At 43.7% G+C, this 18,447-nt stretch overlaps 1 protein-coding gene across 7 annotated transcripts in view; it reads left to right on the top strand.

Annotated features, from left to right (window-relative positions):
• DPF3 (double PHD fingers 3) overlaps window positions 1-18,447 on the top strand; it is a 254,843-nt gene that overhangs the window by 189,669 nt on the left and 46,727 nt on the right. For 4 of the 7 annotated variants that reach the window (XR_013993331.1, XR_013993332.1, XR_013993333.1 and 1 more), the window contains exons 8-9: window positions 6,594-6,722; window positions 9,590-11,052. Coding sequence is in view for 3 of the 7 variants with exons in the window: in XM_081048238.1 (XP_080904364.1) it covers window positions 6,594-6,722 (129 nt within the window). In the remaining 4 variants the exon portion in view is untranslated. The remainder of the gene's footprint in view (window positions 1-6,593; window positions 6,723-9,589; window positions 11,053-18,447) is intronic. The other 3 variants (XM_081048238.1, XM_081048237.1, XM_081048236.1) reach the window with 1 other exon arrangement.

The raw sequence follows: 18,447 nt of genomic DNA, 5'->3' as shown, positions 1-18,447 counted from the left end.
AACAACCCTGGGTCTGGGGAAACCTCCCCAGGTGCAAAGGCCCTTCAGAGAAGCCTGCTTCTTTGACCAGGCCTTTAACTGTTGAACTGCCTGCATTTCTAGCTTTCTTCTGGCCTGTGCTGCCATTTCAGCTCCTTCCATCTCACGTTATCCTTGACAATACGGAGTGTGGCGATTTAGCTCCTTCCATAAACTCAGAAAACATGAAAACAACTCTCAGACTTCCCTTCCGCAGGCAGACTCATCTCAGTGGTGCCTGGAATCGTTCTGCATTAGCGACCCCCCTCCCCCTTATCGTACATCCGCATTGCCCTCAATGACAGCTGGCAAAATGGCTGATGAGAAAGACCGAATTCTCGGCCACCTAGGACTCTGCTGGCCTAACAGTCATGTGGTGTGTGGACCCTGATGTCCATTTCCCCGCCCAACTCCCCCATTTCCCTGCCTTTCCACATTCAGGAAGGAAGGCATCATTTGTCTTTCTCATGGAGCCCGGGGGCAGGGCCTGAGTTGCTGTTAGGTGGCCAAGAAGAAGCAGCCTGAATGGAGTCCCAGCATTTTTATTCCTTGGATCTGTGGGATTTATTTTTTCATCCGTTCTAGGGAAGCAATGAAAAAAGGTGTCAGGCCTTGGGGATAATTTATATGAGTAAACACGTAAGGAATAGAGTGAGCAAGAGCATGAGAATTAAGGCCATTTATCCAGGCTCTGAGGTTCTGTTTGCCCTCTGGTCCAGCCTTCCTCACAGCCTTTATCTCGCCACTTTAACCCTTTCCTCGCTGTACTCCACATGGGCCCGGCTCAGATCTCTTCACAGCTGCCTTCTCTACCCCAGCCTTCCGCTGCCTCCCCCTCCCCCGCCCTTATCCCTCATTAAAGGTTGGGCAGAAGGTAGCAGGATGTGGCAGTGGCCTCCAGCTGAGGCCTGCTCACTCATTCTGAAGGGAAGGCACGTTGGCTTACACCCTCCCTCTTTACCCTCTGGGTCTCCGAAGCTTCCTCCTCTAGCCTGGCCTGTCTAGTATGTCCTATGTGGCCAACCTGGGGCTGCCTTTCCGCTTTCCCTCTTTTCCTGTCCTCCTTTTTACTCCATCTTGTGAAACTGTGCTCTGCACAGCCAAGTGCACCGAGCTAGGATGCTTTACACTTGAGAGATGAAGTAATAACAGGTGGCAAGACCAGAGGCTGCTGGAGCCCCTGATTCCAGTTGCCATGGAAACATGTCAGACCTGTGGAGGGATGGGAACTGTCAGCCGTGGAGGGTGGTGGGGGGACAAGGGAGAAGGGCGAGGAGAGGCACATCTCCTGGAGCGTTCTTCTCGCTGCTCCCAGACTCCCCAAGGGCTGCACACCCCACCAGCAGGCCCTGGGAGAGCCGCTGCTGGACTGGGGCTGGGTCAGGGCTGGATGATGGACACAGCATGGCCACGTGTTTGTACATACCAGGCCCTGGCAGGCGGTCTGAGCGTCTGCTCAGGATGTGAAGTCACGCTTTTGTGATGTGTCATGGAGGAGCCTACACATCTGGCTTGCTTCCTGTTTCCCTAGGACACTTGGGACAAAGCTCTGGTCTCGCAAGACCCAGATGAGGGCTGTTGCTCGTGGTCAGACTGTCTCTGCCATTCACTTTTTTCACGAGTGGCAGGCACATCGCAGCAGAGATCAGACTGAAAAGGAGAAAGACAGTTCTGTCTGGGTGGTAGTTTTATGGAAGATTTGGGGCCTTGTTTGCCACAGACACGTGGCCTGATTGAAGTAAAAAATCCTATAGCATGCGCTTTCCAGAATGACTGCCCACACTTTACTGAGTGTGGTGGAGGGACTTTTTGGGGCTGGGCTTTCCTTTTTATTGGCTTGATTTATATGAATGCTCCCTCCCACCTTCTATTATTATTTCATTTAATTTTTTTTTTTAACTTTTTCATGTACTTCATTTCTGATTTCCATTTTTTTTTTCCTTTGAGCTTTTTAGAGTTATCTCTGCCAGGTAAATCTCGAAATTCTTAAGGCTCACTTTATTTTCTCAGCCACTTCCTTGTATCTCTTATATGATTTCAGCCCATGAACTTTAATCAACAGGAAACCAAATCCATCATTGTGGGCACTACCACCGAGATACCACTCAGGCTTTCGCCCTCCCCATCATCTTATTCTATAAAGCGGGACTCCATTTCCCATAAGCAGGAGCAGAATCTCTATTTAAATCCCACTTGCAAGGTCTGGGCGAGCTTCCTATTTATAGTAAAATCCTTTTTATAATGATCTCATATATGGTACCAGGAAATTGCTCAAAGCTGGGTCAGCCATAGGCCAATAAAGCCATGGTGTGAGCTTTACTTAAAAAAAAATTCCTCCATGAGCCTCTGGAATTCTCTGGAGAAGTGTTTTCACAGAGTAGATGACAATGAACAGGGTCACCCGGGATGGGTCACTATGGTAGGGACATTAAATTTAAGTTCCAAGGGAATTTCCGCTTTTATCAGGCCAACCTCAATAATTTTATTGCCTTGGACTTCCTACATAACGTATTAGGTGAATCAAGCTGACTCTACAGAGATCTATGAAATATCGTAGGTGCAAGGTATGGCCAGAAAGTGTTTGCCTCTGGACTTCCCAGCGACCGAGAAGTGTGATTACAGGCTGTGAGTCTCTGGAGACACAGACAACCTGAGGTGAATCCTGCCTCCTCCACTTCGTAACTGGAGCCTAGAGCCAGCCCCTTAATCTCTTTGGACTTTAGTTACCTCATCTGTCAAATAATCCCTACTTCACAAAATTTTTGTAAGAATGAAGTAACGTATGTAAAGCATCCAGTGTAAGAGCCGTTGCAGTTTTGTACTGTAATGAAATAAAGTACAAAAGTACTGCTGCGTTTGCTTCTCAGAAAGCAGTTGAACAAGTGGGAGGCTGAGTGGGTAGGTGCAGCCTGGTGTTCCCTTCTCAGGAGACAATGAAGCATAGTCTTACATACTTTTCTTGTATGACTGTGTATAAGGTGGTGCTTCTCCTACCATAGCAGGGACACAGTGTCGTTCTTCCAGCAGCCCAGGGCCCTCAGCTGCCCACCCCAGTGTACTCTGGGACTTAGACAGGACACCAGGCCAGATGACTGACCAATCCATTTGCTCATGGACCAGCTCTGCTCTCTGAGGACGAGGGAAATAAACCAGGCAGTGAATGATGTTCAGAGCAACAGATTAACTCTGCCCCAGGGAAAGCAAACACAGTACTCTGTTCCTGCCAGGAAGAGGTCCCAGGGGTATCACTGTGCTGCCGACTTACATGTCTGCCATCCTTTCCTGAGCATTCGTCCCACATTGTTGTTAACCATTTTCTGTGTGGAGGGCATGTAGGTGTTCCAAAGATGATTAGATGTGGCCCCTGACCTGAAGGAGTAGATCCTTTAACATGGGGAGATGAGGCAGGTGGGCACATGCATGAACAAGAGAAGCATCGTAGAAGTGATGGCAGCAGAGTGCCCTCCCGAAAGCCTGACTGGTCATTTCCGGCTGGGGAATTGGGAGTGCTGCATGGGAGAACTCTCACCCCGAAACCAATCCTAAATATCAAAAAGTGTATGAGAACCAGATACAAAGGCTATTGATTAGTCTGTCCCATGCCATTTTACCAAGATGGAAGAAAGCTGTGAGCTCCTGTTCATGAGAAGAGAGTAGGAACCGAAGCTAAAAGGATCTCACTGGAAATGAAGATAACTGTTCACAATCACTTCCTATACTGGGTCATTGCTCCATTAAAATGGCCCCTTTCCCCACCCACTCCTGGCACGTCACAAGCACACACACCAGGGCCTACAATCTTTTAGCACGTTCTTCACCTCTTTGGCCAGGCACTTTGTATGGCCAACAACCCAAATAAGTAACACAAATAATGTGGGGACCCTGTTCTGATTCAGTCTTCTCAGAAACTTCTCTTCCTCAGATGAATTAAATTCCGTTCCTTCGGTCTTTTTACATAAGATCAATTTCTCCATCACCGTCTGCTTTGCTCTAATAGATCGTTTCTGAAATTTTCATTTCTTGCAGAATTGGAATCCCTGATTCAATGGGGTGTTCTACCAATGGTTTCTTGGTGGCAAAACTGTAAGCAGCACCAGAATTACCTGGGAGTTCTTATACTCTATATATTCTTTTCCCCCCCTTTCTTCCACCTCCCCCACTCTACTCTGGTTCAAGCCATTGTTTCTCAGTCCAGTTGTGTAGGACACAGTTCCCTGGCCCATGCTGGTATTGTGAGCCTTGCGCTCCCCCTAGCTGAGACGGTCGATTGCCATCGGTCGGAGGCTCACAGCAGCTCACGGCAGCTCCCGCTGACTGCTGTCCACTCAGGCTGGGCACTGGCTGCTCATGGCGGCACATGGTAGCCTGCGGCAGCACACAGCAGTCCAGCTCCAGCTGTTATTCACAGTCTTAGCTGTAGAGGGTGCAGCTCACTGGCCCATGTGGGAATCGAACCAGCGACCTCAGTGTTGGGAGCATGCCTCTCCAACCACCTGAGCGACTGGGCCGGCCCCTATATTCTAGTTTTTCATCACCATAAATCACAAAGAATTCAGTGGGTTGGAGAAAACCAGATTCTTTCATTGAAAGGAAAGAAAAATCTGACATAATAGAAAGTCCCTAAGAGAACAGGAAAGAGACAAATGATGAGACGGGTCTTCTAAGAGTTTTAGTGAGATGATATACATGGAATTCTTCGATTGTCATGCAGTAAGCTACCCAAGTTGTGACTGGCATTTTATATCTAGTTCATATCGATCATGAAACTTAGCTTTGGTTTACATTCATCTCTTAAATTTAATATAACCCACTTCTTCATGTTCACTTTTTGATTGATTGCCAAGATAGTCTCTTAATGAGGAAACCCTGAGTTTATTTACCTCAGAGATGTGCTTGGATTTTCTTAAGAGAGTTCTGAAAGTGGTTAAGATGGCAATTGAGAGAAGGAAAAAAGGGGCTTCCTTCTGGATTTGGGTAATGAAAATTTTATAAGCAGAGTAAAATTTTTGTGGAAGTACTGATTTTTGGAGATTATTTGCAAAAATCTGTATGACATGCAGCTATCTTTGAGATGCAGTGACTGATGAAGGAAAAACCCACACTCAACAGGCCACAGGGTATGCCCAGCTCCTCTCTGTCCCCAAACAGCCAACACTTTTCTTGCAGAGATTTGTCTGCCTCTCTGAAGATGAAAATCAATGACTTAGAAACTGATTAAACAATTCAAATAGCAACTGATAAATGGATTAACCCTCTATAATGTAATTCTGCAAGCTTTTGTCTTCTGCCTTTCCCAGGTAAGTTTTTCTATTCCTGGAGGCAAAACAGAGGCATGGAGGAAGTGAAGACCAGAGGGAATCATATTAAAGTGGGTGAATCCGTTTATCACTTACTGTCTGGATGGTATTTCTGCTCACATATCTGTTTCCTTTTACAGATTTGTACCCTACGGGATCCTGATTAATGTTAGCCAGTGAATAATGAAAGATAGCAGCAGACATTGGGTATAGTGAGGAGGAAGATACCCCCCGTGGTTTAGACTGATCCTATAAAGAGAGAGACTTTTCTCCTTAGTCACAAACAGGAAGTGTACTGTGACAAAGAAATGTCCACAGTAGGGATAGAAAAACAGAGGAAAATGGAGGTGTTTCTCCGCAGACAAAGAACCTGTCCAAGGCTTTACACCCAGCCCTTAGAAACTGAGAATGATTTTTATACTCAAGGACATGTGCGGATCTCACAAGGTTGTGTTTTTAAGATCATGTCCCCCAATTTTTCTTTGCCTTTCCTTCCATCTTGTATGACTTATGAAGGGCCTAAATCTCAAGATGTGCTCACTAATTCACTTTTCAGTCCATCTCTGGCGTGAGGCTCAGTGAAATGTCCAGTCTGATTCTAGGCACTTGGGGTCTGCTGATTCATTAGTCCTGCGTGCTTTCCATGACCGTAAGTCTAGTCTGTATGGGGATGTGTCTGAATAAGAGTGGACACCTGCGGATCTGCCAAGATGTGCATCTGATTCCCCAAGAGCGTCTTCAGTGGCCTTTCTGGAAATGAGCACCCGTCAATGAATGCTTCTTTATTTTCCTTTTCAGGGACAGGAGGAATATCTCCTAAATAAGAATATCTTTCCCAAGGGCAAGGCCTAGGCGTTGGCCATCCTCTCTCTAGTCACACTACAGTTTATAATTGCCATAGGATGTTTGGGGCCTTGGCCCTGAAGGCTGGTTGTTCGGGGATGAGAAAAGTTCACTTGACTAGTAGGCTGGATGCTTTGATCATCCAGGGATGTAATCAGAGGAGCAGGGTCATTTCTATAAAAACACAGAGCTGGGAAATGCTGCAAAAATCAAACTAAAGTCTGCATGGCTTGTAAGATACTACTAGTAAAAAGTACTGTTGAACCGAAGAGGGTCAAAAAGAAAATAGCTCAAGTTAACAACTTGGTGATAACAAAAACCTCAGATTCTAGATTTCATATGCTTCCTGGAGCAGATTCTGCTACACTGTAGGAGACGGGCCAGTAGGAATTTATCTTAACCTAAAATTGGATTTTTAAAAATATGTTTCTACAGCCCAGAAAGGACCGGATGGGACAGTCATTCCCAATAACTACTGCGATTTCTGCTTGGGGGGCTCTAACATGAATAAGAAGAGTGGGCGGCCTGAAGAGCTCGTGTCCTGTGCAGACTGTGGACGCTCTGGTGAGTTTGGCCCCTTCTTGCATCTGTTCCCATAGACCAGGAACTCTTCCACTCACATTCCTCTGCCATCTTGTGTGGGGGTTGAAGGGTGGACCGGAGAAGTGGTGGTGGTGGTGGTAGTGATTTCAAATGGAGAGGAGTTTTCCAGTCATTTGACATTTTCTTCTTTGGATTGTAAGAACCAAAAGTTATGCCCTGGGATCCAGGGAAAAGGGAAAGTAGAAGTTTTTGACTTGTGTTTGGCCTCTCCATGAAGTGGATATTTCTTTGTGTGTGTTGTCGTGGATGATAGTGAGATAGTGTGGAAATACCTGGAGACATAAGCAACATGCTTCCTTGTATTTGGTGATGTGCATGTAACAAAAAGATGTGTTTGTTTTGTGGAAGTGCCTGGGTCAAACCGGAAGAGTATGGAGACATGAATATTGGGGGAGCAGCCACATCTTGAATTGTCGGAGTCAGAGACCCCTGGGCTCCTGGGTAGTTGCATAAATACCATGTCCATTGGCCACTCATCCCATTTTCTCATATGGAACAGACCAGAGAGACCCCAATAGATTAAGGAGGCAAAAGGCAGACGTTCTTAGGGCTAATCTGGAGTTGACTGGGCATATTTTGAAATTTCCATCTTTAACCTATCCAAAAACTAAAATAATAAAAAGAGACTTTGATCTTGTGCTTTTATTCTTAAAATGAATTCATGTTTTCAAGTTTTGTTAAGCTATTGTTTTGTTTTTCAGTTCTAACCAAACCATTACTTTTGGCTGGTTGTGGTTGGTTGGTAGTACCTATTTTTCATACTGCTTTATGTCATAACTAGGCCAAAGAGAGAAGATTTCAGACTCATCTTTAGTCTTATCAATTGCTGACTAGTTGGTGAAATACAGTTCAATCTGGTGGTTAGTTCCAACAAGTGAGGAGTCATTGCTCCTTTCCACATTCTCCCCAGTGTCTTTTCTACTCCTAGTCCCAAGAGAGGAACTGAGATGACCACAGCTGCGTTTACTGCAGCAACTTGGTTGTTCCTTTGCTTTGTCCGTAAACATTAGCTTTAGACCTTTTATATTTGGCTTTTGGGTTGTTTAGGGTTCAAGACTGACCTGAGTAGCAAATCCGTAAGTAAAAAAGGACTGGTTTCTATTACACACAACTCTCAATATTTAATGCTTCTGGACCCTGACAGCGTGGCCCATCTGTGCATTTCCGGCAATTCATTTACTCTCCAAACATGGATGTTGAACCATATGGATGTTGAACCTCTTACTCTGCTGGTGCTAGCTCGGAAAAGAGGGCCCATGTGATAGTGGGCCCTGGGTTTTAGATACTTAAAAAGAAAATGAAACAAACGAACTACAATTCGGGGTTTTTTCAAAGTGAGCAATCAGATAAAATCTCTGCCTCCAGAAACAAAGTCACTTGGCAGAATGATACTCGAGGCAGAATGATACTGGACTTCTGTGGGTCTGTGCATTAGAGAGGGCAGCTTCAGAATTCTCATTGCAGATGGCTGTAACTTTCCCTCTTCCTTTCCTACAAAAGATGGGGTACTTGAATCTGATACATCCATGGGGGACCAGAAGTGGGCAGTTGGTGTTTTCTATCCGAAGCCTCTCTCTTCACAGCTTTTACACATCGTTTTCTTCCCAGGACCGGTCTGCTATGTGATTCAGGGGGTATTTTACACCAGTGGAGGTGGTCTTATTGCATTAGCCATGGACTAATTTGGTGGATAATTTAGTCAAGGTCTGACCCTGATGTTCCTGAAATAGTTGATACCTTGGGAATAAACAGGTGGCGTTAGTCCCTTGGGATGTGCTTGTTCGGGCAGGTGGGCGAATACTTCTCTAGGGCCTCCCTGGAATCCTTACTCAGAAGAGCGGTCTTTCCCTTACCGTCTACCCTGCTACCTCTGTTTCCTGGGAGGAAATGACATTGACACCATAAATGACACATCATGACCTCATTTGGGGCAGTCCAGAGACCATTTAGAAGGTAAAAAATTTAAACCTGAGTTTTACAAATTTCAGGATACTGTATCTTCTTAGGCTTTTCACCCCCATTTCTCACTTTGTTAGTACTCTGAGTTAGATTTAACAACTTTGGACTTTCTGGGATAACTAAGACCTGGGCGTGCGAGTGGCTGGAGTGGCATGCACGTGCACACACATGTGTATGCACATGTATGTGGGTGCGGAACACAGAAATGTCCTCCAGTACTTAAGGAAAACGAGAGACTCTTAAACTACGTACCACTTGTCAGACTTTCCAACTTCTGTTTGCTTTCAGTGCAAATGAACTACACGGTGTAAGGGCGGAATTGAAAGGGTACTGAAAGAACGGCATTAGAAACGGGTAAAAATAAAAATGAAATGAATGGAGGCTTAACCACCTTGAGCGGGTCATCTGACAGTAATACCTTTGTAAAGCTGACTGTCAAAGTGAAGGACAAACATTGTACAAAGAAACACCAATGGAAAATACCAAAGTAATACCAACCAGACTTGAAAACCACCAAGGAAACGCATTGTCTGGGGCGGGGTTGCGTGAATGTGCATTTGTATGTGTGTGTACAGAAGAGAAGAGAGAAAGATCGTGGGTGAATCTTTCATTGTCAGAGCTGTGGACATATATATTATGGTAGAGATGATGCCTTTTCAGGGAGGGAGGAATCCTTTTCCCTGGAAATGTTGGCTTTGTCCCTGTACCCCAAATCCCCGTCACCAGGTGATGTACTCAGTTAATCTCTTTTGGTGTGGAATGGTTTATGACCTTGCTATGAAGAATAACACTGTAATAATGTAATAAGAATATTAATAATGCTGTCTGTTGCTTAACCCATGTGCTGATATATTCATCATACATGTCAGCTCATTTGGGAGGAGAAGGCAGGAAGGAGAAGGAGGCAGCGGCCGCAGCACGCACCACGGAGGACTTATTCGGTTCCACGTCAGAAAGTGACACCTCAACTTTCCACGGCTTTGACGAGGACGATTTGGAAGAGCCTCGCTCCTGCCGAGGACGCCGCAGTGGCCGGGGTTCGCCCACAGCAGATAAAAAGGGCAGTTGCTAAACACACGAACAGACTCTCTGGGCAATTAGCCATCACCCTCTGACTTTGGTCATTGTTCTGGTTCTGATATATTTTTTTTTAATGAAAGACAACTTTAGGTGTTCCCTTCATCCTTGCTTTTTCCTCTTACCTTCCACGCATCCCTTCCCCCTTTCCATCTATTTTGCGTATGTACAGCAGAAGCACAAACTACTGAAACAAAACAGAACAAAAAAGCAGAATAACAGTCCTTCAGAGAGATGGCATCATGATGTACTATTTATTTTCCATAGAAATGGGAAGTTAGGTGAATTATCTCTTTTTTGGGGGCTTGGGATCTTTTTGACATGAGTAGAATTGATTTCCTCAGTTTTCCTATTTATTGGCAAAATGAAGAGAGGAGGAATATTGGGTTTGGAAACAGAACCAATAACATTAAATAAATTATTATTTATATATTCTAACTATTATTAGAAACTTTTTTTTTTTCAGAGAGAGAGAGAGAGAGAGAGAGAGAGAAAGAGAGAGAGAGAGAGAGAGAGAGAGAGAGAGAGGAGAGTGAAAGCAAATCAAAGAAACTGAAGTAATATCCTGTTTAGAAGAAAGTCACTGGGGGGAGAATTGATTCGAGGAGACCTAGTCAGGAGGATTTCCTCGATGGGCGATGATTGCACTTTCTGTACTCCACTGAGTTTGGGGCTCCCCATAGCAGACCCTTCCCCAGTTCTCCTCCCTGACCTTTCCATCTTCCTCCCTGCTTGTGTGAACATGTCAGCAGTTCCTGACAAGTCTGGGGCTGCTGTGGCCTTCCTCCAGCACCTGGGCCCTGACCAGCAGCACTTCCCGAGCTACTCCTCTCCGTCAGCATAGCTGCTGTTTTTGTGTTTTTGGTGTTTTCCTCACTTTCCTCCTGGTGAAGAACAATTTCCAAACGCAGGAATGGAATATAAGCAGAAAAGTCATGGGCTCAGCAGTGACAGAACCACCTGAGGCCGCGCTCATGGAAGAAAGAAGAATACCTCACAGTATATTTCCCTCCCCCCTCGCCCTGTTTACAAACATATAAATTCCTGTTGGATGATCAAGTCTCCTGTATTTCTTCTTCTATTTTTTTATAGTGCCCTCCAGGCACTTTGTTTTATGTTTCCAATAGCATCTCCTGAAATAAACCAAAGCAACACTTGCTCAAGGCCCCTGGGCGATGGAGAAGACCATCCACTTTGTTGGCAGTCCCGAGAACAGACAGCTGAGAACAGACAGCTGTGCGGTCCTAGTGAAAAGGTATGTCCTGGCTGACCTGTCTTACCATGAGGGCAAAACCATCACCGTTTTACCTCCCTCTTTTCTTTCTTTCCTTTTCCCCCCAGCTTGTCTTTTGTTTTTCTGGGTTCAGACCCTCTTCTTAGTGGGGGAGTAACTACTGGAGGGTCTCCCCTGCAGCCCTGTGCTGTCTGTGTGCATGTATCCCCATGTGGGCCTGGGCCCAATGTGGGGGCTGAAGCTTGCTTGGACTATGCGAGGGGCTGTGTGTGGAGAATGGCGGGCTTCTGGCTTCTGGCTCAACTGTAAGGGAAAATGGCTGGGGAAGTGCTTGGCTCATTTCCTCCCCTGGCTACACCTGGAAGGGGTGGCGTCCAGGGAACTGCCTTTGGAGTTGGCTGCTGTCCTTGAGTAAGAATGAGGGGGTGTGGCCGTAGGGGACTGCATGTTTAGGCTGATTATTTCTTGCTCCAGGTACCAATTTAACAGCCAAAAGGATATGTCCAAATTAAAGCAGATTTATTAGGCACAACACTCAACTGAGCTGCCGTGAAGATTCTGAACTCCCACTAAGAGTGGTCAGGGTCTGTGGCCTCCATGAGAGCACAGGTCCAGAGACGGCACTGCCATTTGGCTTGGGTTAGGAGATCCGAGAGGCTGCTGAGGCAACAGGCTGTTTTTAAGTGTCTGGAAATATTTGCTTTGACAATCCAGCCTTTGCAGATCCTCATGAATTAGACCTCTCGTTAAAATAACAAACCAAGCAAACAAAAGCAAGGACCAAGCAAAGAAACCCACAAACGGGTCCTTTGTGCTCTCTGGTAACCTGGGACAGAAAGGGCTTCTACTTCTCTCCTGCTTCAGGTATTTAAATGCTCACCTAGGCATTAGTTCTCAGTTGTGAGAGACTGAAAGTAACAGCCTAACCCACTTTTGGGATGTTTTGCATAACCTGTATGTGGACTGTTCCTAGGACATATGGCATAAACCTCCAACATTTAATATCTCTGCACGCTCACGTGTGAGAAAGCCAATATAGTTGGTTCTAGTTGGATTCTACTAAGGGAATACAACCTCTTGCTGTCATTCTATAGCTCTTTACTTCATCTGTTCTATTACTTTGACTCAGATACTGGATTCATGGTGTTATGAGTTCCTCTCACTGATGAAATGTGAGCTTCCATGTTAATAAAAACATGTCTGACCAATCTATACTATCATTTGAAATCTGTGTAGTTGTTTGTAGTCCTGAAATTCTCAATGACAACTTACCTTTGAACTTGAAAAAGTTTTTAAGTCACTGAAATTAAAACAAATTATGAAAGCCCACCTAATTTCCAAGTCCAGCTTGGGATTCTGAAGGGGAACCAAGAATGAAGAATTATCTACACAAGGCAAACTCCATGGGAAGATTTATCTGAGGATGGCTAGTGTTTATTGATGTTATATTTACTAGCATACCTTGATCTTCTTTTTCTCCTATTGGGGGTAGTAGATGCTGTCATCTTTCTCAGTTGGTATAGCCAACGTGAGCAGGGCAATGCGTCTTAGCATTGCCTGAGCACCTTGTCTCACCTTGCTTATAGTATCTTTCAACAGGTTCAGCATTTACATCCTTTAAAAAAACAAAAAAGAACTGGAAGGGAATTTAAAGATGATCCAGTTGAGGTCTTTCCCTTTTCAGTTGAGAAAGATCAACCCCGAGAGGGTAAGGGAGGGAAGTTTGAGAGAGAGGCGTGGACATTGGTGTGGGGGCAAATGTCATGTGGTGAAAGAAGGAAACTAAGAGGCGGCATAGGAGAAGAAGCTGGCTGTCCTGGGTTTCCAAACGCCTTGATGTTGTCTCTTTATCTGCCTTGCTCTCATAACAATGGCCAACATTTATGTGCCAGACATTGTTCTGCGTGCTTTCCCTGGAATAGTTTATTTTAGCCTCATGAGGTAGGTGTTTATATTATCCCCAGTTTACAGATGAGGAAACTGAGGCTTGGTAATAAGGTTAAGAAATGTACCTAAGGCCTCACAGCTACTAAGGAGCCAGGTTTTGATCCCTGGCAACCTGACTCCAGGACCTCTTATACCCTTTACTTTTACCATTATTCTATGCTGCCCCTTGACGTATTCCCACATAGGGATATAGGAATATAACATGGTATGTAATTAAAAAAAACATAGTGTGTAATATATATATATATATATATATATATATATATATATATATTAAAAATTATTTATAGTTTGGATATCATTAGTTTATTGTAAAAGAGAGACATGGAAATTGTTTACATGATGAAAGATTTCAGAACTTCAGTAGATGCCATTTCAGTAGTGATTTGTTTTAGTCTACATACTTTACAAGAATGTCACCTTCTCTGAGTAAGAAATAGTCCTTGTCTAGAACTACTTTGGTGCTTCCATATTCTGGGAGAAGAGGTTTGTCTCCAACTTTCATGCTAATTGGTTGAATCTCCCTATCCAACAGCTACTGTTGATTGCAGTACTTTCCCTTGAGAAAGTACTGGAAGCATTATGTCTCCTTAGGCTACAGTTACGGCTGCACTTTCAACTAATACTTGGTCAAAGAGGGGAAGATATATATGTATATATCTCCCTTGCTTTTTCTCAGATCCAGTTGACGAAAGGAGTGTTTGCAATGAATATAGTTTTAAATGGTAACCTTATCAAAAGGTTAGAAGAGTAGGCAATTAGATCCCCCAAAAGAGAATTTCAATTAAAATTCTGTACAGAGTATTATAGAGAGCTCGACTTCTAAATCATCATTTCTAAACATCCCCTCCTGATGCCTATTAGGAAAAAAGGTCTTTTCTGTGACCTCTGGAATGGCAAGAGCTGTGTGAGTAGTCAACACATCTATCATTTTGTTGTTACTTTTGTTAAATAAGCATCACTACTCAAAATTTAATATGAAATAAATTAGAGTCATTAAGATGAAAGTGATCTAACTAGTATTCTTTGTTCTCAGCTCAGTAAAGCACCCACACCAAATGCTTCAGAAATGTCACCTAATTTTCTAAGTCCTAGCCCAAAGATAGGAGAATCAAAGATACAGAACTTTCTAAATTTGTTATAACATTCACATCCCCTGGAGGGGACTGTTGATGAACAGGTGATTACTGTTCGTTACCTATCTGATGTTTTTCTGCTCCCTCGAACAATCTAATCCTTTATTTCTGTTACTGAGACCATGTGGAGATCAGACCCTCTAATCAGTATAACACTGGGAGTGAGAAATATGCATTTCATTTTTTAAAGGTACTTTAAAGTCAGGAATGCAATTTGGTACTGGTATTTTAGAGAAGAAGGTTTAATAAAAATATGATGTTCACACCAATAGTATCCCTTTAAGTCTTCCTGCTTACTTTGCATCTCTGTGCACCTAATGGGCTGCAGCCTGATATTGCCTTTATATGGCACTTGAGGGAACACAAGATCATTACTCGGGGAGAGAACTAAAGACTGTTTGGAGGTTCTCACTTCACGGTGGAATAAAATTAATTAATATTATCCCAATATGCCTCCTGTTACAGCTGATGAATATGATCTTGAACTGGTGCTTCAAGTTTGAGCAGGCTCATCCATGAGGAATTTTTCTGCAGGGGATTTTGTTTAGTCTTTAGAAGTGAAGTTACTTGTGTATTTTCTGAGTGAGGCATTTTTGATCTAGTGAGTAGAAATATAGAGTAGAAATTAAACGTTGTGGGTTCTGGACTCAACCTCTGTGTGAGTTTGTTGCCAGGAATATCTGCCTCAGTTTCTCTAGCCCTAGGATATGGACATTTCTTACCCTATCGTAATATATAACCAACATTCTCTCATGATGATTCTTAACACAACCTTGTGAGGTAGGATAGATGTGATTCCCATTTTGTTGATGAGGAAACTGAGATTTTCTCAGCATAGATGACGGTCTGAAGTTCCAGGGTCAGTAAGTGGTGTCTGGGTCTTCTGATACTCTCCTCAGTCTGTACTGACTTCTCCGTAGATCACATTTTGAAGATTTCTTGAGTAAAATCAGTAACGGACTTTGAGAGCTTTCATTCAAGACCTCATTGGATTGAGAGGAGGTATCTGATTCTGTAAACACAAAGCAAATCCAAACCCAACCTATGATCAAGTTAGAAGTCTTCAGGAACTTTCCCAAAGAACTAAGGTTGGGCAGTGTTTTGGTGGTGACATTGGGGTGGGGGTGACGGTGGAAGTGGTGAGGTGGCAGGGAGTAGACACTTAAGGCCCTTTTTTGGTCACATGCCCAAGTGTTTCTAACTCTAAAACACTGAATTATATGATAGTGTTGTGCTTAATAAAAGTGATTTCTGACCATTTACTCAAAATAACAGTATACAAAAAATATTCTGCTTGATTGATTTACAAAACAGCTGAGAATGATGGAAGATCCCTGTCAGAACGGAATTAATAGCTAAGAACCATTAGCAAGTAGGTTTTCAAAGTATCTCAATCCTGGCCCTCAACCAATGACTAAGACTTTTAAAAATTTTTTAATTTTGGAATAACTTCAGATTTAAAAATCTTACACAAAAGCAGTACAAAGAATTCCCATAGACCCTTCACTTAGATCCTTCAAATAAGCACACTACAATGGTCACAACCAGGAAATTGACACTGATGCAATATTACAACCCACAGACCTTATTTAATTTTGCCACTTGTCTCACTAATATCCTTGTTCTGGTCCACGACCCAACCCAGGATCACTTCTTGTATTTAGCTGTCATGTCCTCTGAAAGTCTTTTTAATCTGGAATAGTTAGTTCCACAGTCTTTCTTTGTATAACCTCGATGCTTTCGAATAGCACTGGCTAGTCATTTCGTGGAAAGTCTTTCACTTTAGGTTTGTGTGCTATTTCCCATTGATTAAAATTAGGTGATGCATTTTTTTGGTAAGAATACTACAGAAATGATATTGTATCCTTCTCAGTGCCTCGTGTCAGGGGGTACATGATTGATTTATCCTATTAATGGTGACTCGGACATTTGGCCTTTCAGCTTAGGTTCAGGCTGGTGTGTTTATAGACCTTGGATGATAATACTTTCATTCATATATATTAGGTTGGTGCAAAAGTAATTGTGGTTTAACGTTAAAAATAATTTCAAAAACTGCAATTACTTTTGCACCAACCTAATGCCTTTGTTTATTTGGCAACCAGGGACTGGGTAACAGTATACATATGACTGCTCAGCCTTGTGGAGGAAGGGTGGGATGAAATTAAACATGGGCCAAAGCACTGGATTTGTTGTCCAGTGATTTTTTTTTTTTTTTTTTTTTTGCAATCTTGTTGGGCAGACTAGATATTCACAGTAGTTGAAAACGTGTAAGAGTGTCAATGGGATGATATGGGATTATTTTTGCTGTGGATCACAGTAGTCAGGGAGATTTTCTTAGAGGAAGCTATCCAGATCAACACAGAGTTCTAGATTGACGCTTGCTATTTAATCTGGAGACAAGAATGTCTATTGTCAGAGAGAACGGAGATAGAACTGAACAAAAGGCAAAGTTGGGAATCACAACCTGAATCCTGTAAAATGGCAAAAATCACAATGTGAAAACATGCTTAAGTATTGTTCTGTGGCATTTTGTTCGTGCCACTAGTCTAGTGCTTATTACAACACGTTATGATTGTAGTCTTTCTCATTAAACAGCTGGTGTGTTCCTGGAGTACAAAGATGATGGCATTCATGTGCCTCAGTCGGTGCCGGACAACAGTGTGCCATAATTATTTGTTGAAATACACTGAGAAGTGAGCAATGTTTCTGAGCTAATTGGTGGAGGATTTAGTGTCTCATTTCATATATGGTGGATGCTCAATAAATAATTGTTGACAGAAAGGTTGTAGAAGTCATATCTAGACACAGCATCCATTGGTCAAATCGAGGGGGTAGATGAGATCTAGGAGGCAGTGAAGTGGGGGAAGGGTCTCAGGGGGAGAATGAGGATGTGAGGACAGGATGAGGGGAAAGTGGAAGATGTGTGGAGAGATGGAAAGTCAGCCTCCTCGAAGGGGACTGAGAGCAGCAGACCAAAAACATAGCAGGACATTTCCAGTGGCCTGCGTTGGCCCCGCCAGAGGAAATGAAAGAGGAAATGAATGTTAGGAACACAAAGCTGGGAACCAACCAGCTATTTTATAGGTGGCTTAAATGGGCAAAAGAAGAAAAGTGAGAGAGAGAGAGAATTGAGGTGGGGGGTGGTTAATAGAGGAAATCGAAAGGGTTATGGGGTATGGTTATTAGACAGACTCACGAAAAGTGTGGCAGGTGACATCTAACCAGAGAGGTGAGGGGCATTGGGAGAGGGACAGAAAGATCCTGGCAGGGGATGAAAATCTGACTGGATGCCCAACCAAGAAAACACTCCCAGGCACTCTATGGAAGGTCTGGGGAAAGGCCAACTGGTTTCATCACTGGAGTGAGGGGGCTGAAAGCAGGTGGAACAGTGAAAAGATGAACACTGAGGAAGAAGAGGGGAATCTGGAAAGGAGACCAAAAAAACAGATCTGAGAGGGGAGATGGGTGGGATGGGATGGGATGGGAAGAAACATAGACAGGGGTTATGGAAGGGTTTGGTGGTGGGTGGAAACCAGGCCCTTCTTAGCCTCCATTTGAAAACATAAGTAGACAGAGTCTCAGCTTTGGAAGTCTATATAATACAGTCCTGTACACCTGAGCAGTGAGCAATGCCTTGGGTACTAGAAGGAGAGATGGGGTGGGGAAGGGAGTTTCAGCTTGGAAGAGACTGAGCTGCTCATTTGATTTTGAACTGTGTTCCCTTTTGGCTTGGCTATTTTCCAGTTGAGCCTCTCCTTTCCGCTTTCCTTTGCCATTTAGCTCAGTGCAAGCTGGCCACTGTTAGGGGTACCCATCTCTGCCCTCAGGAAATGCTTCTGGGGTGAAATGTGATAGCACTGGGTTTTATTGCTTACTCCTTTGTGCCAACTACTTCATTCCAAAGACTAAAATAACTTAGCAGATTTCATTTCAGCTAGAAGCAAAATCCATGCCTGATTGGTACCCATGCAGACTATGGAACCCCCCAGGTTCCAAGGCTGACACTGAGAGGCTGAGGCTGGGCTGGTTGAGGACTGGAACGGATCTCTTGGCTTGGGTCTCTGTCCGAGTAATTCCAACACCCTGGGCTCAACGTGGGGCAGTGTTAGGGTGATGGTGTATGCATGAAGCAGTATCCTTTTGGCTTAGGGGACATTGGTTGGGATTTTCTGTGACTGAAACTGTTCCTATACCATAGAACTACTCAGTCCACTTAGGTGACAGGAAGATAGATTACATCATAATGGTCCTTCTGGGATATTTTAACAGTGAAAAGATTCAGTTTGTTTGGTTTCCAAAAAAAGATTTTGCTAACACCCAATTTTGCCTACTA

The sequence above is a fragment of the Rhinolophus hipposideros genome (genome assembly GCF_964194185.1).
Source record: "Rhinolophus hipposideros genome assembly, chromosome: 5".
Lineage (NCBI taxonomy): Eukaryota > Metazoa > Chordata > Mammalia > Chiroptera > Rhinolophidae > Rhinolophus > Rhinolophus hipposideros.
The sequence above is the reverse complement of the archived record's forward strand: the minus strand, read 5'-3'. Positions and strand labels throughout refer to the sequence as shown.